The following is a 25,925-nucleotide window of genomic DNA, read 5'->3' on the forward strand; positions in this document are numbered from 1 at the left end:
ATGAAGTTATATGATTATAACGAGGATATGTATAAAAGCTGATTAAAATCTATTATCATCATTTTGAAATTTTATAAACATAGTGATATTTTGTACTTGTAATTTAGAATACTTTGAATAACCTTAGTATACGATAGCTGCAAACTACTCTAGCTAGAATAAGGAATATCCGATATTAATGAAACTCATGTAAGTACATACTACATTTTCCCTGGTATCGATGATATTTATGTTATTTAAAAACAAAAATAGGGGCTTCTGATAGGTGGACAGACGTGTCGGAAATATTATACAACAAAATAAAGAAATACGTACCTTTTAGATTTATTTTCTTTATAAAAATAAGGATAGTGATGTTCTTTACTAATATTTGTCTTTTTTATATTCATTTACATTGAAAGGGTTAATAATTGAGATACAATGAACATTGTGGTAAGATAACAATAGAATTAAACAGAAATATCTATACTGGTCTTTAGCTTTGGTTTATTTAGCCCATTGTTTGTAATATCATTAAAGCGTGGCTCGGTTTGTATACACTCCCGCTATTGTGTTTTTGTGCTATGGTCATTTTTTGTATTCTTGTCTTTCATTTTTCTTATGTGTCTTGTCTATAGAGTGTCTATATTATGCCATTTTATTTTATTTTGTTGACACAGTTATTAGTTCATATTGTGTTTAAGATAATAACACAATGTTGGCTGCATGCTATACCCCTATTTTTGACATTTTTTGCCTATCATGTCTGTTTGTTTTGCTCACACATTGTTGTCAATATGAAGGATTTATATGCGACTGTCATACAAGTGAGCGGTTTAGCAAGCTATAAAACCAGGTTTTATCTACCATTTTCTAGCTTTTGATTTTGCCATTTGAAAAGGGACATTCCATTTTAAATTTTCATTGGAGTTCGGTATTTTCGCGGTTATTTTACTTTTTGATATGCTTCTGGGTAAATATTTTGATGAATTAACTATCGACAAACACTTTGACATTGTTGTGCTGTCTGGTAAACCAAACAGAGAAACAAAGAACGATAAAAGATATCTGTCATAGACTCGTACTATTTCCAATGTTATAAATATCCCCAACTAAAAATCAGTCGTTTAGAACAGGTACATGTATCATAGCACTAAATAGAGCAATATAGATCTGTTTCTTTTTATTTTAATGTTTGGTATCTTATAGTTGTCTATGTGTCTTTGTACTTTTGAGTATTTTTATCCTCGTTTTTGTTGGTTAGAAATTATATGCGTAATTGATGTGCGACAAGGTTAGATATAAAAACTTGCGTTGAAAGGGGGGATTAATATTCATCTGAACTATCTTTACAAATTCTAGAAGTGCTCAAATGAATGGTTGCTGAAACATGCATACTAGAAACATATTTCAACCACTTTGAATATGCATTCTTTTCTATCATTACTCAATAGGTGCTATATAAAAAACGTAAAATGGAAAAGGATGCAAATTCTATAGTAAAAATACTTTGCAAGAATGAATAATTAAACTAAGTTATGATAAGAACTTGGTGCTAGTTTTGTCTCACATTGACGGATTCAAGAAACGTTGGCGTGCTGTTTCTAGTGTTGGCGGCATCAACAATTTGTGGTCGTATAATGGTATGATGTTGTCGTCGTGCTAAAACATTTGTTTTTCAGACAATAACTTCATTAAGAGGATATGGATCTCAATTAGATTGTACCATAAATTTCTATACTACTATAAAGGAGTTTGGGATTGAGGTTATTGTCTTGACCGTTTAAGAAAAGGGATCAAGAACAAGGACAATAATTTGTGTTTAAGTGTATGTACATCTGTGAATTTGTATCACATGGTTCCATGCCCAAAAAGGAAGGTCGTGATTGAGTTTTGGGTTATGGTTTGGAGTTGTATAAGTATTGGGACAAATAATTTCCATCGAGATTATGTGACCCACTTCATTATTGATTGTCTGTCTACTATAAAGCTGAAATTGCTAAGTAAAGTATTAAAATTTGTTATTAAGTCAGTTTAAGAAGAGACACCAATGAAAAGTAAACGGTATTATTTGTGCAGTTGTAAAAGCTTAAACGCATCTCATTTACATTGAGATAAGTTGGTCTTGTCCCCCACAGTCATGTTTTATTGACTTTAAAACTTTTGCGAATACATGTTAAAGTTTGTGAAAAGCTCAGTTTAAAGGAAACCATTTTATAGTTGGTATGAAGTTGTATTACAACGACATAACATGATTACCTAGAAAATTACTTGGCCCTGTACCTTCAGTCATGATTTATTTTTCCTTGATTTTGTATATTTTCCATGTTAAAGAACTGCTATTTTTCGACTTTTGCATTTCATAACATACAGGTGAGACCTTTCTGTTTGTCAATAGTTTATTTTTATTATAAAATAATAAATTCCGAAGTAATATGCATAATTTATATAACGTACAAAATACTCTGTGCACATATAGAGTAAACGATTCGCATAATTTTTAAATTTCTTATTGTTAAATACCAATTTTTACACCGTTGACACTAATAGCTGTTCTCAAATTCTCCGTTGAAATAGATTGCAGACAATTAAACTTTCATTTATAAAAAATATTATGTATAAGTATAGCATTTTTAAACGACTATATTGAACTTTAGGTATGTGAACATAATACTTAAGTTAATACTATTTTTTCCATTATGCATAACACTAATATTGAATACTTCGCATGCCACGTTTGTGCAGCTGCGTTATTTTTAGGGGCATGTTTCAATTATTGATGTTATCCATTGTTTTGGGTTGAGGTTTTTTGGAAGGGGAAGGAGGGGGGGGGGGGAGTTTCACTCTACAAGTTGATTGAAATAGACACAAACGTTATGTTTCCTTTTATTTCAACATTTTCACTTACATACACTGGCTGGGTATCACAAAGAGAAAGGGCATCGTAGAAAATGGAGCCTTGAAAGTGTATACTAAATGAAGAAAGCTGTAATAAGGAAGAAAGAGTGTGAAATTTGACGTACATTGCGTGTCTTTTGGTAAAGTTATATGAAAAGTGTGTTATACAGACACCTTCATTTTAACTGTTTTTATATATTGGTACTGTATTGTTTTTTTCCATTGTAGATGTTTTGTATAGTTGAGATTTAATTATTTAGTCATTTTGATTTTATTGTCCATTGTTAAGGCTCCTCAGGTGAATAAAACGCTCGATTGATCGATTGCTGTTTCTTGATGCTCAGTGGAGTATATCTTCTGTATGTTTAGAACAAACTAACAGTACATTCAGATATCGGATATATATGCGTCAAAGATACAGCAATCAAAATGTACGTCCTGTATTAAATAAGATTTTTTTTATTATTGCATACCAAAGCGATTTTTTTAAGATGAAACGTCATTTGCCGTTCGAGTGTTTTACCTTGTTTTTAAACAAAAACAAGTGTTTTAACGTCCTTCACAGGCCGGAACTTAAGGACGGATGGAAAAATATGTATTTGTGTCGAATAATAACGTATCGATTAATCAAATTTTGAAAGCTTATATAAATGAAGACATAAATGCAACGGAAAACTCAATACAGGCTACATCAGTTGTAAGTACGCTTTTTCGCAAAAATGAAATTTCTGTCACCGAGTTTGGATTTTTTAATCTCCATGGCAAAACTAAGTCAGAGAGAACACATTTCTTTTTAAATGAGTTTTTGTCTTAAGGAAAATCAAAATTAATTTATTGTCCATCTTGTAAACAATTATTGATCAGTATATCGGTATTAAATAGTTCATTACTTTATTTAGATTGATTAAAATTGGATAAGATCGACTTATTCATTGTGTAGAAGCCTTCTTTGACCATTTAAATTCCTGACCTATATTAAAAAGTCGTTTTATAACCCTTGCAAGTACATAAGTACATGTATTTTACAGGTTTAGTTATTCAGTAAGATGACAAGATGTGACGATCTGAAGAAGGAATTTCAATGTAGCAATTTTGTATTTTATCATGATACCCCTAAACTGTTTGTTCTAGCAGAGGTATGTAGTTACTTATCTATTTTATGTAGATATAGGAAGATTTGGTATGAGTGCCAATGAGACAACTCTCCATCCATATGTATTTATCTATCATGTTCTTCAATGCAAAAGCTAATTTTAGTTTATCATCGTGTCATTATAAAATTATAAATAGTGTATTATAGATGGTGCAAAAATAGTTTAATATCTAAACCAGAAAATTGACCTGAAAATCCTCAAATACACATTCGTTTTTCCGGTCACATAACCATTGAGGCCAAAAGTGAGCATTTTCGTTTAATTTTGTTTATGATATATAGTCTTACCAATTTTATTGTACAATACCTATTCAAAGTTTGACATTTCAATTAAGACACAATTTTGAAAGCGTTGAATTTGTTTCTATTATTCCATTTCAGGGGCCAAGTAAAAAAAAAGTATATTAAAGGTTATTAAAAAATAAATACTAGTGTTGTAAAAATTGATAATTTATGCAATGTGTGTATCTTTTTCTTTTTATTGATAGTGCGGTCCTCGAATCTTATATCCTATATGGAATGGATTTTGGTTAGTATGGCATATTGTATGGTTTTCTTTTGATCCATACATTGCATACAGAAATGGTGGAGACGGTGATCCATATTACTTCATATATTTGACAAACTGGGGCTATATGCTGGTGGGATTTTATAATCTAGTGGATTTTATTGTTACTTTATATGTCCATGTGAGGAGATCTGATATTGTACATTTATCTCCTAAGTCAGGTAGGTTTTTATTGCTGTTATAATTATTAAAACAATCATATAAAACCAAATAAAATATGTAGGTAAATAGTTTGACACCATTTTATACGAATTAAAATAGTCACAGACAGGAAAGCAGGATTCTGACAATTGTTTGAATTTTCTTGACTAAACAGGCTCGATTTATTACAGTTATATTGATGAATACATGCGAAAACGTTACAAATGTGAATGGAGAAATATTTAAAAAAAAAAATACATTCGCCTAAACCCCCCTGTGCCATATTTTGCCATTGGAAACCAAAAAAATGGCTGATTTATAAATACTAAATCATTGAATGTTCAATGACCGGACGTGGTAGATATTTCAGTGGTTTAAACAAGCACACGTTCCTCTGTTCACACTTAATACCTTGAATTCATCTTAAACAAGTTATTTGATTCCAAAAAAAACAAGTATAAACCGTATGGCGTTGTACACCTCTTATATCATTTTTTGTTCAAAATTATATTAGAGATTCCTTGATATAAAAACAAGGACTATGCTACTCTAGATAAGAGAATAGGCACCAAAAACAACTAGCAGGATTCTAAATAGTCTTCCGGTGGATATTTGTTAGATAATGACATCGTGTACCTTATAGTTTTAAATATTTCAATTTGCTGTTTCAGAACAGGTCATCAAAGCAGCCTCCTGGTCCTTCGATAGTTATTCCTAAGTATTTTATTGAAATCAATTCAATTCGTCAATTTATCTCACATTTCTTCTTCTTACATGATTCTACAGGTCGATATAAAATACAAGTCTGTAACTCCTATGTTCAAAATATTTTTTTCCAGATAATAAAGATCAAATGCCATGGTATATAAAACTACTGTGGATATTATTTGAGATTAATAACAGTATAAGTGTCTTGATAACTATAGCATTCTATGGCTTACTGACACCAAGTAAGTAAAGATATGAAATCTCATTTATATGTCATGAAATATATAGAATCATTTTTATAACAGCGTTGACAAGACTATTTCTTGGCCGGCTCAGGTTATCAATTGACTGGATCAGATTAGGTGAACGTTTGTCTGTAACGCTCACTTGTCATATCGTTCGTGTTGTGAACATTTTAACGAGTGGGACGCCATAGGTTCTAAATGCCTAAATAAAATATAACGAATTATTAATAAAGGACTAAATCTTGTGTGATGGTTAAAATGTTGAAAACTTAAACTTTCTTTTTTTTTCGTCTCGTGAACCTCCATGTACTTTACTCTTTCTTATAATATAATCAAATCCGTACTGGAACGCCTCTGACAGACTGAGTGAGTGTTAAATCACTGTTATTGATAGCCGATGACTTACCCGTGAAAGGTAAACGATTCAATATAATTACAAACATAATTATTCTGGTTGTCCATGCTGTTATGAAAATGATTCTATATACAATGTATAAAAAAAACTTTAACAATATATCAGTAAAATGGAACTACTAGCTGCTTTTGTTAAAGAAGGTACAGGTTTACTATCAATGACTCAACAACCAAACAACACAATTAAACCAATATAGGTATATAGCAGTCAACAAACCGTTTTCAACTACAATATACTATAAAGACAAGCTTTTATAGCAATTGGTAATCTCTGAATCGAGAAAAATAGTAAAACAAACAAAAAATGAATTCAATTACAAATTTACACATGTGAAGTTGAAAATATCAGAGAAACATGAAATTAAAATTAGTTACCCGACGACACTGCATAATCTTTAGATATTTATAGGACAATTCTGGCATCTGACTAGCTAAGGCTCATCTAAAATTATAACTACCATATAAACATCCAATAGAACACCCGAGAAGGAAACTGACAAAACAACAATAAATACCCAAAGATAGCCACTGTTGTAAAGGAACTGTTCTCGGACACACATTAAAGTAGTCGACTATATATAACAGAAAGAGAATAATCAGAGTACTAAAGTACTGACTATCGGATGACCGCAAGTTCTTGTGGATTGTCCGACAGGCTCTTGTCTCAGAAAAAAAATATCACACCTGAAAGTGAGGTTAATGTTCGTGCGTGGATGATAAATCAATGACAGGGAATTCATACTCACATTAATGACTTTATATTGTAGTGATACAAATCAGTACATTACATGCTTTTGTATATCATCCTATTCTACTATATTAATAATAATGCAGTGCAACTGCATGGTGGACACGTCACTCTTCTGTAATAAATCGATTTTTCTAAACGAATGGATTTGAGTAGGCATTCGTATTTTCCCGCAAAAATGTTTAATCATCCATGCTATGATATCGTTTCTTCAGATTGCAAACGTTCTTGAGATATTCTTCTGCATGCGTGTGCATCGATGTTAATGATTTTTTACTCATATGTATATACACATAACAAACCATTTTAATATCAATAAGGAATGTCAGTTTGCACTTGATGCTGTCTACGTATTCATCATGTTTATCTGTTTATAGATCGGTTAAAAAACCCAAAACGAATATTTTAAAAGTAATGGAAATCTAGGCGATAACAATACACTAGGATTCCCTCATGGTCATCCTCTGTTAAAAGGAACCAATTATAACCAATAGTTCACGACATTATAGTATAATAAAAAAAATAAGATATTAAACATCATTCAAAAGATCTTCTAATTAGATATGTAAGAAAAATCAGTCGGATCTACGGGTTACATGGACACAAAAAGATAAACAAATGCTGTTACGTAACAAACAGGATATCTATGAAGTGTAAATAATCGGGTGAGACCGAGAAACTATCTATTTTTAATTGTGAATCATTAAAAAAACATTTGATCAATAGATTCCATAAATAGATTTAAAGAAAGGCTTTAGTTTTATGACTTATTTTTAAAATTAAATATGAGTCTTGATTTGAAAAAGAAAGTATAAAAATGAGATGAATTAATATTGAATTATTTTTTTTTCAGGTGGTGACCCAACTAGTATAGAAAAACACGCTTTAAACTCAGTATATGTGCTGTTGAATTTTTTTATCTGTGCCAAACCTGTTCGATTATTACATGTTATATATCCGTTAATAATTGGTGCTATTTATGTAATATTTTCCGTGATTTATCAAGTTGGAGGAGATGGAGCAGCAATATATCCGGTTTTAGACTGGGACCAAGCTGGAACGACAATTATATATGTCGTAGTTCTCACATGCATTGGTGTTCCTGTCGTTCACATGGCTTTCTTTGCTATGTATCAGCTACGCATATTTATCCACGACAAATGTTGTGCTAAAAGTGGAGTGCAGTGTTATACTGAACAAACCGCAATCAGAACTGGAGAAAGTGGTGTAACGTCTTACATGTGATGAAAGTATCAGCATTTCAACTCATCTATGCTTGTGAATTCTTTTATTCTTTTAACATTTTTATTTCATATCTTATGAGAGCGCAGATTCATTCATATTCATGTCACATTGTATTGTATTTATTTTTTATATTCTTTTTATTCAAATTTCTGAACCAGCATATTGTGCATTCGCAAGCATTTAACCTGTGAACAATATATCATCATTATTCAATTCTGCAGACTAGCATTGACAATACTTTTTTAAATGTTCATTATATTCAGTCATACGAAATAAAATCTTCGAAAGTCTGCGCTGGCTTTCAGAGTATTGTTAAACTAGCATCATAGAATTACTAACCTCAGGTAGTTGTCTTCGTTCTCTAGAGCAAAACCAAACCGTTTTCTTAAATGTCTTCCAGACTGAGTATATTAAAAGTTCGGAAAGATTTCTAATTGTCTAGATAGCAAACCATGATCGCACACACACCATCATTCAAGTAAAAGTTTTTCCTTTTTTTTCTTTTTCTTTTTCGTTTGTTTAATTTGTATTTTCTTTTTTGTGTTTTTGTTTTCTAAATATTCATTTATTCATTTATTTATTTTTATATATTTTTTTTCTTTATTTTTTTTTCTTTCTTTCTTCACTTCTCTGTCTTTTGACATAAATCTATATAGATATATAGATATACCATTCTATACATGCATGTTCATACATATATTTTGTATTATTTTGCCATACTTCTAACTTTTAAAATAGCGTATATTGAAGAGCGTATTGTATCCTCTTTCCAAACTTAGAAGTTACTGAATCGAAAATTTAAGAATGAAGAATTGTTAACGATATAAAAGGTATAATTTAACTGTGGTTTACATATGGTTTACATATAAAATAGATCTTGGAACAGTATGTCTTACAAAACATATGTTCCTGAATAGATGCGCACAAATGTAACCAAATTCTTTATTACTTTGAACTTTACAATAGAAAAACAAAAGACGTAGGGTGTCTATTTGATGACGCATAATCAGTACATGCACAACAAATAAAAACACACAAAAAGCAAAAGAACGGCGCTTGTATTGCTGTTCTTTATCTCAAAGTCACAGTGAGACTTCAACACGGCGCAAAAAAGCTCTCACCTCACTGAAAGTTTACTACGGCCCCTAGCACCGGCTTGAGCGAAATTCTTTGAATAAAACTTTGAGGTAGCACTCCACAGTTAGGTGTGTAGTTTCGCATTTTGGCCCCTGTGGATTTTTTAAATATGAGAGCTAGTGTGCAATAAAATTCATTTTTAGATAGCTGAGTATTAAAATAGCCTTTGTATTGGGTTTATATGAACAACAAGGTTATGTTATGTATGTAATATAGGCTGTTTTCTGTATGACAGTCCGTATTTGCATGTCCATACCATACATTGGTCCGGCAATTATTGTAATGTTATTTTCCAACTTTTTATCGCACGAACTTTGTGATTGGATTTTACGAAAAAATGAGGCGACAGACACCCATTTTTTATTTGATCATTAGGAAGATTTATGAAAACAGTTTCTAAAAAGGTATCACTCAAAGGCATTGAAATTCTAGTTTGATCCAAATTTTGGGGGGATATGTGACATGTTCCCCCCCCCCTCTTTTTGCAATATTTTATGGTAAATAAATGCAGAATGTTGCCATGGATACACATAAAAGGAATTAATTTTCACCCTTTTAACTTTTGAAAATAAAATCTATGGAAGATACTGATTACATACATATGCACATGTACAACACAAATAGTTAGGTTAATGTATTAGAAATCCAGGAATAGGAGATGATAAAACATTTTGGGGCTCATTTTTAATTTTATTTTCTAACTGTGGAGTGCTACCTGAAATAGGATTCACCACCTAATCAGGCCCGGTCAATAGAGAACATACGGGAAAGTAGAACATATTCAAAACAAAATAGTTCATACGCACCGGTGTATATCTTAAATTCTAACATGACGTCCTTCAAACGCTTTGAGTACACACCCGTGGTAAAATATGAATATATTGCCAGTGCTGTTCCGATTGTGCTCCCACGTCATATGCTTTTTTATGAATGAGATACCCGACGTCATAGAACAATGACGTTAGAATGTAAGCATTTTACGGGAAAATACACGCTTGTGAATCCGAAAATCATCACAAGGAAACATACACAAATGATGCTAAAATGTGGCAAAAGCCCTTTATTGTACATCATATAAGACATATAAATAAATTATCATTCAAATTCATCCAAAACTGTCTAAATACATTATTTTAAATAGTTTAAGCATGTCACTAATGCAGTTTGCTCCGTTCTTTTACGCTAGTTTATTAGTGCGTTTATTTATGGGAACGGCAAATATTTGCCTACACCTAGAGCGCTTCGATCCAAAAGAATTGCCGTATGTGTCCTATCAGAATCGAAATAATTCATGGGGGCTTGAATATATCTAGATTTTACCACGGGTTGTCACTTTATGCCGATATTTTACCCCTCGCTATCGCTCAGGGGTAAAATATTTGTCATAAAGGGCCAACCCGTGGTAAAATCACGATATATTCAAGCCCCCATGAATTATTTCTTAAGTATATGTAGCATACATTTTGATAATTGAGGTCTCAAATAAAAGGTGAAGGACAAGTGATCCTTGTAGAACACCCAATGTACTGATTATTTTGTATAATAAAAAGAATCTATCAATGAATTCTAAAATTGAGGGCATATATAGCCTGTTTCTCGGATATGAAGTGCCTGGTTTGGTGTTACAGTTCATCGCTGTCAATATAAACCCAAAAGCTGTGCGCAAATGTAGCCAAACGCGCTAGCAAACGTAAGGATTTTTAGGCGCAAATGGGCTGCACCGATCTATGCAACCCTCATAAGAATAGGCAACAAAATCTTAACATTTATAAATTTATATTAATATTTTATTTAATGTATACAGGTTATGTATCGAATCGAAACTTAGTGTATATGGAAAGAATTTTTTTATTAGTTGTTATTGGCTTTGAACTAGCGATAAGTAACTCCGAGTACTTTCAGATATTCTCTTACGGCCTTGTTGTTGTTTTGATGTACAAGTACCCGCCCACGTCCACTCTGTGTTTTGTTTATTGTATTTCTATTTGTATTTATCTGATGAGTTCAGCCTGTTTCAACGGATTTTTATTCTTATGTTTTATTGTTAAACCATTGTCCAATTTTGTGGGGAGGGTTGGGCTCCCGCTTATATCTTTAACAGTGCCACATGCTGTACCGGTCCCAAGTTAGGAGCCTGTAATTTAGTTGTTGCCGTTTGTTGCTGTGTTTAATATTTTATGTTTTTTCTCGTTTGAATTTCGGGTTCTCTTATAGCTGACTATTATTATTATCATTATTAGGTCTTTCCACTTTTGTGTGGAAAGACCTATTGTTTTTCTTCTGATTTCATTTCTATCATGTAAACCATAAGTGATAGAGACCTGGGATGTTTTGATTTGAGCTCCTTGGTCCAAAAAAATGAAAATTAGGTCAAGGTCAAAGGTCAAGGTCATATTCTAATTTTTGAATTTGGCTTATTTTCACTTATTCCCAAAAACCGTATAAGATATCAACAAATTATTTTTACTAAATTGTAAGATGCGACATGTCGCAACACGTAAATTTTGCTTGCAAGGGTAGTTGAACGTAAAAGGGAGTTTTCTCCCCTCCTGTATTTGGAAATACGCGTATGGTGATATAACTCATTAACCAAATATAATTAAGACCTGTGGTCTTTTGATTTGAGGTCCTTGGTTCATGACCTTGAAATTGAGCGCAAGGTCATAGATTAATTTGACGTTCTCGATTTTGACCTTTGCTTTTACCTCATATGTATACATGATAAAGCCATGAGACTTTTGGCAAAATGTATCAAACCATTTAACCTTGAAAAAAACAACTGGAAGTGACCTTGTATAAACCGTAAATAGCTATCTTTTGTATTTTATTAATATAAAAGTATATAGAACCAGATATTTTTGGAATCAGTGTTAAGTAAATATTCAAATATTATCGGAAGTAACATTTTTCAAACCGGAAGTAACAAATTATCTCCCTTATTTAAAAAATATTGTAAAGAAACCATATATTTTTGGAATCAGTGTACAATCAGCTATCATTTGACGATTGAAATGACATTTTAAACTTAATTTTACAACTTTCATATTAAAATACATTGTTTTTGGTGCAAAGACCTTCAATTGTTCTCTGAACAATTGGTTTTTGATTACTATTATTATTATTTATAGTGCTTATATAGCGCTTATCTAAATAAACATTATCTCTAAGCGCTTTACAATGCATAAAAAACAATGATACAAGTGCATATAAACAAATTTAAAAATAGAATAAAAAAAAGAAACCGTAAAAAAAATACCAGTCAATATATGAAAATTAAAAATTACTAATAGAAAATAATTTAAAATATAAACAAATTTTTGAAAAAATATTAAAAGAAAATCAACAGAAGTACTTCAATTTAAAAATTGGACTAATAGCTTTATGTCTAAAAATAAAAAGAGTAAAGGAAATAAAATTCGATAAAAAAAAGTAAGTATGAGGAATGTCTACAAAAATAAAAAGTGTAAAGGAAATAAAGACTATGCGGTATGGATTTTGCTCATTGTTGAAGGCCGTACAATGATCTTAATAGTTTTAAATTTCTGTGTCAATTGGTCTCTTGTGAAGAGTTGTTTCATTGGCAATCATACCACATTTTTATATTCTTATTGTCAAATTGTGAAGTGCTAAAGACAAAAATAATTTTGTTAAAATGATTTTGGAAGTGTTTTTTTTATAAATATTGGTTTTAAAACTTTCTTCATTATAACATTTAAAATTATGTGTAAATATTGATTTCCTTGGAACAAAAAGAAATTGTAAAAATTAGGTCATGCGATTTGATTATTTGTAATTAAGCTAAAAGTAATTAGAACAGAGTGTCATGTAAGCGCCTAATTATTGAATTTGGATTCTCTTTACTGTAAGTTAATTAAGCCGGCATTGTTATATATCCTATGAGGTCACTAAAACATGTATGTGAATTTATGAGAAAACCTGTCACTTTCAATTTGACTATTGACCTTACCAGTAAAATCGAATCAAGGCACCAAACAGGAGAATCTTGAATGGTCACTCTATGGTAATAATTTTAATATTCATTTTCGATTATGTATTGAATGAGATAAGATAAGAACATTTAATTTTGATTCAGCATTCATAAAAATATACAACACAATCACGGAAGAGCCTTTGACCGAAATTGAAATGCATAAAGACAACGCAAAAAAAAAATTATTACAACATGCAGTGCATACATACAATTTGAAATTTCTATGTGAAGACTTTGTTTAAAATTTCTTAGGAAATAAAGAGTAAAGTAACTTAAAACGTTTTTCTATTTGAGTAAGCGTTAGACATAAGCACTCATAAATTTCGAATATGGATAAAAATCGTAAATAACTGTGATATTTTCTAAGCAAAGAAATTCATTAATTTGCGAGTATAAGCCACAAAATGTAAAATATAAATTTGAAGATCTGCTTGATAATTAAAGACACTTAATAAACTAAACTTTTCTCTCTGTTTTACACCTGCGATAAAAATTGTCAGACATGGCGAAAAGGCTTGACGACAAAGTCATCTATAAACACTTAGTTTTTCACCCTTTTTAGTCTTTAAAAAGTGCAGGTTTAATGATCTTTAATCGTTTATGTTTCTTATGGGACATTTTAACTGTATAAACCAATAAATTAAAAAGATTTTCCAGGTGACAGTGGTTATCAGTAAGATTATAAACTCTATATGATTATAAAGTTATATGATTATAACGAGGATATGTATAAAAGCTGATTAAAATCTATGTTATCATAATTTTGAAATTTTATAATAAACATAGTGATACTTGTGATTTAAAATACGAAATATGTTAAGCTTATGATAGCTGCAAAATACTCTAGCTAGAATAAGGAATATCCGATATTAATGAAACTCATGTAAGTACATACTACATTTTTCCTGGTACCGATGATATTTATGTTATTAAAAAAAATAGGGGTTTCTGATAGGTACATGGGTGCGACAGACTTGTCGGAAATATAATTCAACAAAATAAGGAAACACATCCTTTTTAGATTTATTTTCTTTATAAAAAATTAAGGATAGTGAGTGTTCTTTACTTATATTTTTTTCTATATTCATTTACATTGAAGGGTTAATAATTGGGATACAATGAACATTGTTGTAAGCCTATAGATAACAATAGAAATAAACAGAAATATCTGTACTGGTCTTTAGCTTAGGCTTATTTAGCCCATTGTTTGTAATATCCTTACAGCGTGGCTCGGTTTGTATACACTCCCGCTATTGTGTTATTGTGCTATGGTCATTTTTTGTATTCTTGTCTTTCATTTTTCTTATGTGTCTCGTCTATAGAGTGTCGATATTATGCCATTTTATTTTATTTTGTTGACTGAGTTATTAGTTCATATTGTGTTTAAGATAATAACACAATCGAGGCTGTATGCTATACCCCTATTTTTGACATTTTTTGCCTATCATGTCTGTTTGTTTTGCTCACACATTGTTGTCAATATGAAGGATTTATTTGCGACTGTTATACAAGTGAGAGGTTTAGTAAAACCAGGTGTATTTTCCATTTTCTAGCTTTTGATTTTGCCATTTGATAAGGGACATTCCGTTTTTAATTTTCATTGGTGTTCGGTATTTTCGCGGTTATTTTACTTTTTAATATGTTTCTGGGTAGATATTTTGATGATTTAATCATCAAAAAACACTTTGACATTATTTTGCAGTCTGGTAAACCAAACAGAGAAACAAAGAACGATAAAAGACATCTGTCATAGACTCGTTCTATTTCCTATGCTATAAATATCCCCAACTAGAAATCAGTCGTTCGAATAGGTACATGTATCATAATACTAAATAGGGCAATATAGATCTGTTTCTTTTTATTTGATTGTTTGGTATCTTATAGTTGTCTATGTGTCTTTGTACTTTTGAGTATTTTTAATGTACCAGCCTCATTTTTGTTGGTACGAAATTATAGGTGTAATTGATGTGCGACAAGGTTAGGTATAAAAACTTGCGTTGAGAGGGGGATTACTATTCATCTGAACTATCTTTACAAATTAATCTGCTCAAATGAATGGTTGCTGAAACATGAATACTAGAAACATATTTCAACCACCTTGAATATGCATTTTCTATCATTACTCAATAGGTGTTATTTAAAAGACGTAAAATGGAAAAGGATGCAAATTCTATAGTAACAATACATTGCAAGAATGAATTATAATAAAACTAAGTTATGATAAGAACTTGGTAAAACTAGTTTTGTCTCACCTTGACGAATTCAAAAACCGAAACTTTGGCGTGCTGTTTCTAGTGTTGGCGGCATCAACAATTTGTGGTCGTATCATGGTATGACGTTGTCGTCGTCCTAAGACATTTGTTTTTCAGACAACTTCATTAAGAGGATATGGATCTCAATTAGATTGTACCATCTATACTACTAAAGCAGGTTGGGAGTGAGGTTATTGTCCTGACCGTTTAGGAAAAGGGATCAAGAACAAGGACAATAATTTGTGTTTCAGTGTATGGACATCTGTGAATTTGTATCACAAGGTTCCATGCCCAAAAAGGAAGGTCGTGATTGAGTTTTGGGTTATGGTTTGGAGTTGTATAAGTATTGGGACATATAATTTCCATGGAGATTATGTGACCCCACCTCATTATTGATTGTCTGTTTACCTTAAAGCTGCAATTGCTAAGTAAAGTATTAAAATTTGTGATTAAGTCAGTTTAAGAAGAGCCACCAATGAAAAGTAAACGGTATTATTTGTGCAGTTGTAAAAGCTTAAACGCATCTCATTTACATTGCGATAAGTTGGTCTTGTCCCCCACAGTCCTGTTTTATTGACTTTAAAACTTTTGCGAATACATGTTAAAGTTTGTGAAAAGCTCAGTTTAATGGAAACCATTTTATGTTTAATATGAAGTTGTATTACAACGACATAACATGATTACCTAGAAAAATTACTTGGACCTGTACCTTCAGTCATGGTTTATTTTTCCTTGATTTTGTATATTTTCCATGTTAAAGTACTGCTATTTTTTCTACTTTTGCATTTTATAACATACAGGTGAGACCTTTCTGTTTGTCAATAGTTTATTTTTTATTATAAAATAATAAATTCCGAAGTAATATGCATATTTATATAACGCACAAAATACTCTGTAATCATATATCGCTGCACATTTGAGGAAACAATTCGAATAATTTTTAAATTTCTTATTGTTTTAAAAATACCAATTTTTACACCGTTGACACTAATAGCTGTTCTCAAATTCTCCCCGAAATAGATTGCAAACAATTTAACTTTCATTTATAAAAAAATATTATGTATAAGTATAGCATTTTTAAACGACTATATTGAACTTTAGGTATGTGAACATAATACTTAAGTTAATACTATTTTTTCCATTATGCATAACACTAATATTGAATACTCCGCATGCCACGTTTGTGCAGCTGCGTTATTTTTAGGGGCATGTTTCAATTGTTGATGTTATCCATTGTTTTGGGGTTGGCGTTTTTTGGAAGGGGAGGGGTGGGGAGTTTCACTCTACAAGTTGATTGAAATAGACACAAACGTTATGTTTCCTTTTATTTGAACATTTTCACTTACATACAATGGCTGGGTATCACAAAGAGAAAGGGCAAAATGGAGCCTTGAAAGTGTATACTAAATGAAGAAAGCTGTAATAGGAGAGAAAGAGTGTAAAATTTGACGTACATTGCGTGTCTTTTGGTAAAGTTATATGAAAAAGTGTGTTATACAAATACCTTCATTTTAACTGTTTTAGGTATTGGTACTGTATAGCTTTCTTCCATTGTAGATGTTTTGTATAGTTGAGATTTAATTATTTAGTCATTTTGATTTTATTGTCCATTGTTAAGGCTCCTCAGGTGAATAAAACGCTCGATTGATCGATTGCTGTTTCTTGATGCCTAGTGGAGTATTTCTTCTGTCTATTTAGAACTCACTAATAGTTCATTCAGATATTGGATATAGAAGCGTCAAAGATACAGCAATGATAATGTACGTTCTGTATTAGATAATTATTTTTGTCTTACGAGTTTATACACTAAAGTTAGGTATCACAATATATAATGTATACTGGAATACAAGAGTCAACATGATTGCCGTGGAAACGATGACACAGTTGAATTTCCAGTACTTTTTTTTATTATTGTATACCAAAGCACTTTTTTTAAGATGAGACGCCATTTGTCGTTCGAGTGTTTTATATAAAAAAGAAGATGTGGTTTGATTGCCAATGAGACAACTATCCACAAAAGACTAAAATGACACTGACATTAACAACTATACCTTGCTTTAAACAAAAAAAAGTATTTTAAAGTCCTTCACAGGCCGGAACTTCATCGGAAAGGACGGATGGATGGAAAAATATGTATTTGTGTCATATGATAACGTATCGATTAATCAAATTTTAAAAGCTTATATAAAGGAAGACATAATTCCAACGGACAACTAAATACAGGCTACACAAGTTGTAAGTACGCATTTTGCAAAAATGAAATTTCTGTCTTTTTATCTCCATGGCAAAACTAAGTCAGAGAGAACACCATTTTTTTTAAATAAGTTTTTGTCTTAAGGAAGATCAAAATTAATTTATTGTCTATCTTGTTAAAAAGTTATTGATTAGTATATCGGTATTAAATAGTGCATTACCTTATTTAGACTGTTGAAATTGGATTAAGTTCGACTTATTCACTGTGTAGAAGCCTTCTTTGACCATTTAAATTCCTGACCTAAATTAAAAAGTCGTTTTATAAACATTGTAAGTACATAAGTACATGTATTTTACAGGTTTGGTTATTCCGTAAGATGACAAGATATGATGATTTAAAGAAGGAATTCCAATGTAGCAGCTTTGTATTTAATCATGATTCTCCTAAACTCTCCATCCATATGTATTTATATATCATTTCTGTAATGCAAAAGCTTCTTTTATTTCATCATCGTGTCATTATAAAATTATAAAATTCAAAAATAGTTTTATATTCAAAGTTGACCTGATTTTTGTAATTTTTTTTTAATTTTCAAAAAGACATTCGTTTTTTCAGTCACATAACCATTGAGGTCAAACATCTACTGCTTCTGTGTTATCCGTCTCTATTACATCGGTCTTACACATGCTATGTGTTCAACGGGACTTCGCACTTCGTAATAAAGATTCCATACAAAATAAAAGTCATCGTTTTTCTTCTTGTCAAGGCATTCTTTATAAATTGATTGAATAGACACATACTTTATGTTTCCTTTTTTCAAAATTTTGATTTGCATACACTGGTTGTGTATCATAAGGAGAAAGGGCATCGCAAAAAAAAATGAGGAAGCGGTAATAGGAAAGAAAGCGGAGGGAATTTGAAGTACATTTCGCGTCTCTGTTAAAGTTTCACTGTAACTGTATTTAGTCATTTTGATTTTACTACTTATGGTTAAGACTGCGAAATGACCTTCTCAGCTGAATAAAAGGCTCGATTGATTGGTTGTTATTTCTTGATGCTCAGTTGCGTATATCCTTTGTATAACTAGAACCAACTATTAAGATGATGCCTTATGACATTTAACGACACTTTTTTCAAAGCTAGGTATCACAATACATAATATATCCTGGAATAGGAGAGTCAACATGATTGCCGTGGAAATGCAAGGTATTGTTTTGCAGTCTACCACGCGGGACAGACCTTTGTTCTTATAGATCATTATTTCGAGAAAATGCATCAATAAGACATCTCTTAATGTAAAAACCCAAAATCCTCATGTAAGTCTGTTTTCTACTTGCCAATTACGATCACAAAGATACAAGTTTTCCTTTTATAAATCGAACAAAGTGCCTTTAAAGACATCACAGATACTAACATAAAATCATTGTACTGTCTTCCAATATGATAAGATATAAACATTATTCTTATACTTTCAAATGTATTCTCCCACACAATGAAATATACAGATGTAAATATGTGAGCATTTTCGTTTTATTTTGTTGATGATATATAGTCTTATCAATCTTTTTTGTACAATATAAAAAAGAAGATGTGGTATGATTGCCAATGAGACAACTGTCCACAAGAGACCAAAATGACACAGACATTAACAACTATAGGTCACCGTACGGCCTTCAACAATGAGCAAAGCCCCTACCGCATAGTCAGCTATAAAAGGCCCCGATAAGACAATGTAAAACAATTCAAACGAGAAAACTAACGGCCTTATTTATATAAAAAAAAATGACCGAAAAACAAATATGCAACACATAAACAAACGACAACCACTGAACTACAGGCTCCTGACTTGGGACAGGCACATACCTAAATAATGTGGCGGGGTTAAACATGTTATACCGCTTCAAAATACCGCTTCAGAGTTTAACACTTCAATTAGGACACAATTTTGAAAGCGTTGAATTTGTTTCTATTATTCCATTTCAGGGGCTAAGTTAAAATAAAAGTATATTAAAGATTATTGAAAAATAAATACCAGTGTTGTAAAAATTAATCATTTATGCAATGTGTGTATCTTTTTCTTTTTATTGATAGTGTGGCCCTAGAATCTTATATCCTATATGGAGTGGATTTTGGTTAGTATGGCATATTGTATGGTTTTCTCTGGATCCGTACAATGCATACAAAAATGGTGGAGACGGTGATCCATATTACTTCATATATTTGACAAACTGGGGCTATATGCTGGTCGGATTTTATAATCTTGTGGATTTTATTGTTACTTTATATGTCCATGTGAGGAGATCTGATATTGTACATTTATCTCCTAAGTCAGGTAGGTTTTTATTGCTGTTATAATTATTATAAAATTAATGTTATAATCATATAAAACCCGATAAAATATGTAGGGAAATAGTGGTACACCATTTTATACGAGTTAGAAAAGTCACAGACAAGAAACCAGGATTCTGCATTTGAGATGCATTATTGCAAAATAGAATTTCAATTGTTTGAATTTTCTTGATTAAACCGGCTTGATTACAGTTATATTGATGAATACATGCGTAACAAATGTGATTGAAGCAATTTTTTAAAAGAACATTCGCCTAACTCCCCTATGCCATATTTTGCCATGGGAAAAACAAAAAATGGCCTAATGACCGGAAGTGGTAGACATTTCAGTGGTTTAAACGAACGCCCGTTCCTCTGTCCGCACTTTTTATCTTGAATTCATCTTAAACAAGTTATTTGATTCCAATGAAACTTCCAATATAACCCGTTATTCCTAAGTATATTATCGAAATAAATTCAATCGTCAATTTATTTCACTATTTATTTCTTACTTGATTCTATAGATCGATATAAAATACAATTTTTTAACTCCTATGTTAAAAATATTTTTTTCCAGACAATAAAGATCAAATGCCATGGTATTTAAAACTGCTTTGGATATTGTTTGAGATTAGTAACAGTATAAGTGTCTTGATAACTATAGCATTCTATGGCTTACTGACACCAAGTAAGTAAAGATATGAAATCTCATTTATATGTCATGAAATATAGAATCATTTTTCGTAACAGCGTTGACAAGCCCATTCCTTGACCGGCTCAGGTTCTCAATTGACTGGGTCAGATTAGGTGAACGTTCGTCTGTAACACTCACTTGTCATATCGCTCGTGTTATGAAAATTTTAACTGTTTGGTCGCCATAGGTTCTAAACGCCTAAATCAAATACAACTTATTATTAGCAAAGGACTAAACCATGTGTGATGATTTAAAGGTTGAATACTTAATTTTTGTTTTCGTGCACCTGCATGTAATTTACTCTTTTATTAGACATGTTACGAAAAGGTATATTCACGACGCTGAGGTTGACAAATACCACTTTAAATGTGGGGACTGTGTCGAAATTCAAAAGAGATTACCTGTGTATACATTGAATATTCTTTAAAAACTGCATTGATACTTTTGGAGGCAATTCCGCCGTATGGAACGAATATTCAGAAACATTTTTACCATAAGAAATAAAAGATAGATATTAATAAATTCCATGATATTTTTAAGAAACTCTAATGCAAAAGATTAGAGGGGGAGGGGGCGGTCATGCAAATGCAACGGAGACACGGGGTACATGCGTGTGTAAATATTTCGGGCGAGCCCTTGCAAAATTTATAGAAGTTGCAAATAATCTTAAGTATTATAAACTGCTTTACAAATACCTGCTCGTGAATATATGTAACTGTCATTTTTATATAGGTATGAAAAGCACACAAAGAAGTTTATGTATTTTGATCCAGTAGTTTGCCACCTAAATTTTTATCTGACGGGGTCTGTTTTAAAACACATAGACATGAGTTTTATACAATTTCAACTCGAATCATGTTGCATTCTAGTTTAGAAAATTTATACTCCCGGTCACATAGCTTCGAGGGCATGACTTGTCTTCCTTTATTTTCTTCCAACTTTGTCTTAATTTAAACAGTTTCAGCTCAATTTGTATTTTCTTTATAAGGTGTTTGTGATTGATTGATTATTGGTTGCATAACGTTCAGTGGCAAATATTTAATGCCTGTTAAGAACGATAAGAGGTTTGTGTAAAATATGACTCACTACTCATCAGTTGAACATTCCCGCAGAGTTTCAAAATCATTACATAATGACTTTGCATTTACACCTTAACACCACCTTATGCAGATATTTTGTATTTTACAAATTCCTGGAAAGTTTGGTTGAAATTCGCCAACCGTTTCATAAGAAAATGACAATAGGAAAATTAACACCGATGGCCGATGGGTCTTTCCTCTATATAAGCTAACAATGCCAGGGGTTTCCTAAAATAATTAGTATGGCGTTTTTATAGATGTGTACTAACCAGTTGTTTTTTTTAGGGAGAGGAAGGGGCTAGGATTAGATGTGAAAAAAGGCATCAACTAAGAGCTAAACGACGAGCAGAAAGATGAAAATGTAAAAAAAAAATGAATTTGCGTATATAAGAGTGGCGGGTATATGTCGAACACGATATAAGGCGCTTCAAAACTTTCAGAGTAAATGGAAGCTTATGGAGACACCCGAGAGAAGAAATCAATCAGAGCGTTGTGTGGGATTAATAAAGCCATACATTAAACCTTTTCAGGAACTGTAATACATCAATAAAATTATTATCTAACTGGCATACTATGTATATATAATCAATCTAGAATCGAATGAACTTGTATAACTCTCAGCCCCCTTTTTCTATCCCACCCACTATTACACGCGTACAACTTTCAAGTCGTTTGATAGTCAACAATATCACAAAAGCAAATGTCATAATATTAGGATGTTACGTAAATGTGATTTGAATTCACCAAGACGCACATGATTTAATTTTTATCTATAATCAATGTTTTGACACCGTCCCCAAATTTAAAGTGTAATTTGTAAACCTCAGCGACGAGAATATACCTTTTCGTAACATGTCTATTATATTTAAATCCCAACTGGATCGCCTCTGACAGACTGGGTGAGTGTTAAATCACTGTTATCGATAGCCGATGACAAACGCGTGAAAACTATAAACGATTCAGTATTATTACCAACATAAGTATTCTGGTTGTTCACGCTGTTATGAAAATGGTTCTAATTACATGTACAATGTATAAAAAAAACTTTAACAAATATATCAGTAAAATGGAACTACTAGCTGCTTTTGTAATAGGTGGGGGTTTAATATAAATGACTCAACAACTAAACAACACAACTAAACCAATACAGATACATTGCAGTCAACCAACCGTGTTCAACTACAATATAGTATAAAGACAAGCTCTTATAGTATTTGGTAATCTCTCAATCGTACGGCAAATGAGAACAATTAAAAAAAAATGGATTCATTTACACATTTACATATGTGCAGTTGGAAATATCAGAGAAACATGAAATTAAAATTAATTACCAAACGACCTGCATAATCTTTAGACATTTATAGTACAATTCTGGCATCTGACTAGCTAAGGGTCATCTAAAATTAGAAATACCATATAAACCTCCAATAGAACACCCGAGAAGGAAACTGACAAAACAACAAAAAATACACAAAAATAGCCACTGTTGTAAAGGAACTGTTCTCGGACACACATGCAAGTAGTCGACTATACATATAACAGAAAGAGAATAATCAAAGTACTAAAGTACTGAACATCGCATGACCGCAAGTTCTTGTGGATTGACCGATAAGCACTTGTCTCAGAAAAAGAATCACATCTCTATACATGAAAGAGGGATTAATGTACAGATAACACTTTGTTCTATGACAAGTTCGTGTGTGGATGATAGATTAATGACAGGGAATTCATACTCACCGTAATGACTTTAATATTGCAGTGATACAAATCAGTATATTACAGTTACATTTATATATAATTTTCATGCATTTGTATATCATTCTACTCTTCTATATTAATAAATGTGCAGTGGAAGTGCATGGTGAACACGTCACTCTTCTGTAATAATTCGATTTTTCAATAGAATGGATTTGAGAAGGCAATCGTATTTTCCCAAAAAAAAATGTTTAATCATCCATGCAGAGTTATCGTTCCTTGAGCTTGCAAACGTTCTTCAGATATTCTTCCGCATGTGTGTGCATAGATGTAAATGATTTTTTACTTGTATGTATATACATATATCAAAACATTTTAATATTATTAATTGATCTTCTTTTAAAAAAAAACGATAAGGAATGTCAGTTTGCACTTGATGCTGTCTACGTATTCATCATGTTTATAGATCGGCTAAAAACCTAAAACGAATATTACGTAATGGAAATCTAGGCGATAGCAATACACTGGGATGCCCTCACGGTAATCCGCTGTAAAAAGGAACCAATTATAACCAAGACAAATAGGGAAACGGTTCACAACATTAAGATATAATAAAAAAAAAAATAAGATATTAAACATCATTCAAAATATCTTCTCATTAGATATGTAACAATAATCAGTCGGATTTACACGGACACAATAAGATAATCAAATTCTGTTACGTAACAAACAGGTTATCTATGAAGTGAGACCGAGAAACTATCTATTTTTAATCGTGAATCATTAAAAAACCATTTGATAAATAGAGGGAATTATGTAATAAATTAACTTCCATAGATAGATTTAAAGAAAGGCTTTAGATTTATGACTTATTTTTAAAATTAAATATTAGTTGATTTGGAAAAGAAATATCAAAATGAGATGAATGAATATTGAAAATGTTTTTCTTTTTTTCAGCTGGTGACCCAACTAGTATAGAAAAACACGCTATAAACTCAGTGTATGTTCTGTTGAGTTTTTTTGTCTGTGCCAAACCTGTTCGATTATTACATGTTATATATCCGTTAGTAATCGGTGTTATTTATGTAATATTTTCCGTGATTTATCAAGTTGGAGGAGATGGAGCAGCAATATATCCGGTTTTAGACTGGGACCAAGCTGGAACGACTATCATATATGTCATTGTTCTCACATGTATTGGTGTTCCTGTCGTTCACATGGCTTTCTTTGCTATGTATCAGCTACGCATATTTATCCACGACAAATGTTGTAATAAAAGTGGAGTGCAGTGTTATACTGAACAAACTGCAATCAGAAATGGAGAAAGTGGTGTAACGTCTTACATGTGATTAATGTATCCGCCTTTCAACTCATTTATGCTTCTTTATTATTTTATTATTTTTACACTTTTCTTTCATATCTTATGAGAACGCAGATCCATTCATATTCATGTCACATTGTATTGTATTTATTTTTTTATTCATATTTCGGAACCACGGCATATTGTGCATTTGCAAGCATTTAACTGTGAACAGTATATTATCATTATTCAATTCTGCAGACTAGCATTGACAATACTTTTTTAAATGTACATTATATTCAAACATACGAAATAAAATGTTTAAAAGTCTGCGCTGGCTTTCAGAGTGTTGTAAAACTAAAATCATATAACTACGAATCTCTGGTAGATGTCTTCTTTCTCTAGAGCAAAACCAAACCGTTTTCTTAAATGTCTTCCAGACTGAGTATATTAAAAGTTCGGAAAGATTTCTAATTGTCTAGATAGCAAACCATGATCGCACACACATCATTATTCAAGTAAAAGTTTTCCTTTTTTCTTTTTCTTTTTCGTTTGTTTAATTTGTATTTTATTTTTTGTGATTTTGTTTTCTAAATATTCATTTATTTATTTATTTATTTTTATATATTTTTTTCTGTATTATTTTTTCTTTCTTTCTTCACTTCTCTGTCTTTTGACATAAATCCATATAGATATATAGATATACCATTCTATACATGCATGCTCATACATATATTTTGTATTCTCTTTCTATCAATGTTAAATGGAGAACAATTTGATAAAGATTAGATATGTAAAAAGGTTGGAACTTCCAGCTGTGCCTGCTGGGTTTTGACTGCCATTAGAAGCCCCAATCCTAACAACAATAATTTATTTACTGGATTTTTTTTTCAGTTATTGGTGACATTCAAATATATGATAATTATATAGTTACAGAATGTACTTAGATGAAATCAAATAAATCAAGTGATTAAGATTGATACTATATGCCGGAAGAGCATCAGTTAAGGATAAAAAGAAGCTTAAAATATTGAGTAGACCATGGAGCTCCTTTTCCAGATATATATTAATGAAATTCGTGGTGTACATACTACATTTTTACAGGTACCGATGATATTTATTTTATTTAAAAAAAAATAGAGACATTTGATAGGTG

At 31.4% G+C, this 25,925-nt stretch overlaps 1 protein-coding gene across 3 annotated transcripts; it reads left to right on the forward strand.

The window, feature by feature from the left end:
• LOC139515203 (protein rolling stone-like) lies at positions 1–25,511 on the forward strand. Of its 3 annotated transcripts, none has more exons than XM_071304769.1 (5): positions 1–189; positions 3,906–4,013; positions 4,519–4,759; positions 5,579–5,689; positions 7,708–8,940. In XM_071304769.1, exons 2-5 carry the CDS (start codon positions 3,924–3,926, stop codon positions 8,097–8,099), a joined length of 834 nt encoding a protein of 277 aa, XP_071160870.1. In that variant the 5' UTR covers positions 1–189; positions 3,906–3,923; the 3' UTR covers positions 8,100–8,940. The 3 variants fall into 3 exon arrangements, with proteins under 3 accessions (XP_071160870.1, XP_071160882.1, XP_071160877.1); XM_071304781.1 differs by lacking the exons at positions 1–189; positions 4,519–4,759; positions 5,579–5,689; positions 7,708–8,940 and adding exons at positions 3,115–3,574; positions 19,765–20,005; positions 20,579–20,689; positions 24,427–25,511; XM_071304776.1 differs by lacking the exon at positions 1–189 and adding an exon at positions 3,428–3,574.
• Positions 25,512–25,925: the final 414 nt, after the last annotated feature.

This window comes from Mytilus edulis, chromosome 1 (assembly GCF_963676685.1).
Source record: "Mytilus edulis chromosome 1, xbMytEdul2.2, whole genome shotgun sequence".
Lineage (NCBI taxonomy): Eukaryota > Metazoa > Mollusca > Bivalvia > Mytilida > Mytilidae > Mytilus > Mytilus edulis.

Coding starts and splice junctions, on each gene's coding strand:
- LOC139515203 (XM_071304769.1), top strand. CDS start 3,924: ATGACAAGATGTGACGATCTGAAGAAGGAATTTCAATGTAGCAATTTT. Junction 4,760..5,578: donor ACATTTATCTCCTAAGTCAG/GTAGGTTTTTAT, acceptor ATTTTTTTCCAG/ATAATAAAGATCAAATGCCA. Junction 5,690..7,707: donor CTATGGCTTACTGACACCAA/GTAAGTAAAGAT, acceptor TTTTTTTTTCAG/GTGGTGACCCAACTAGTATA.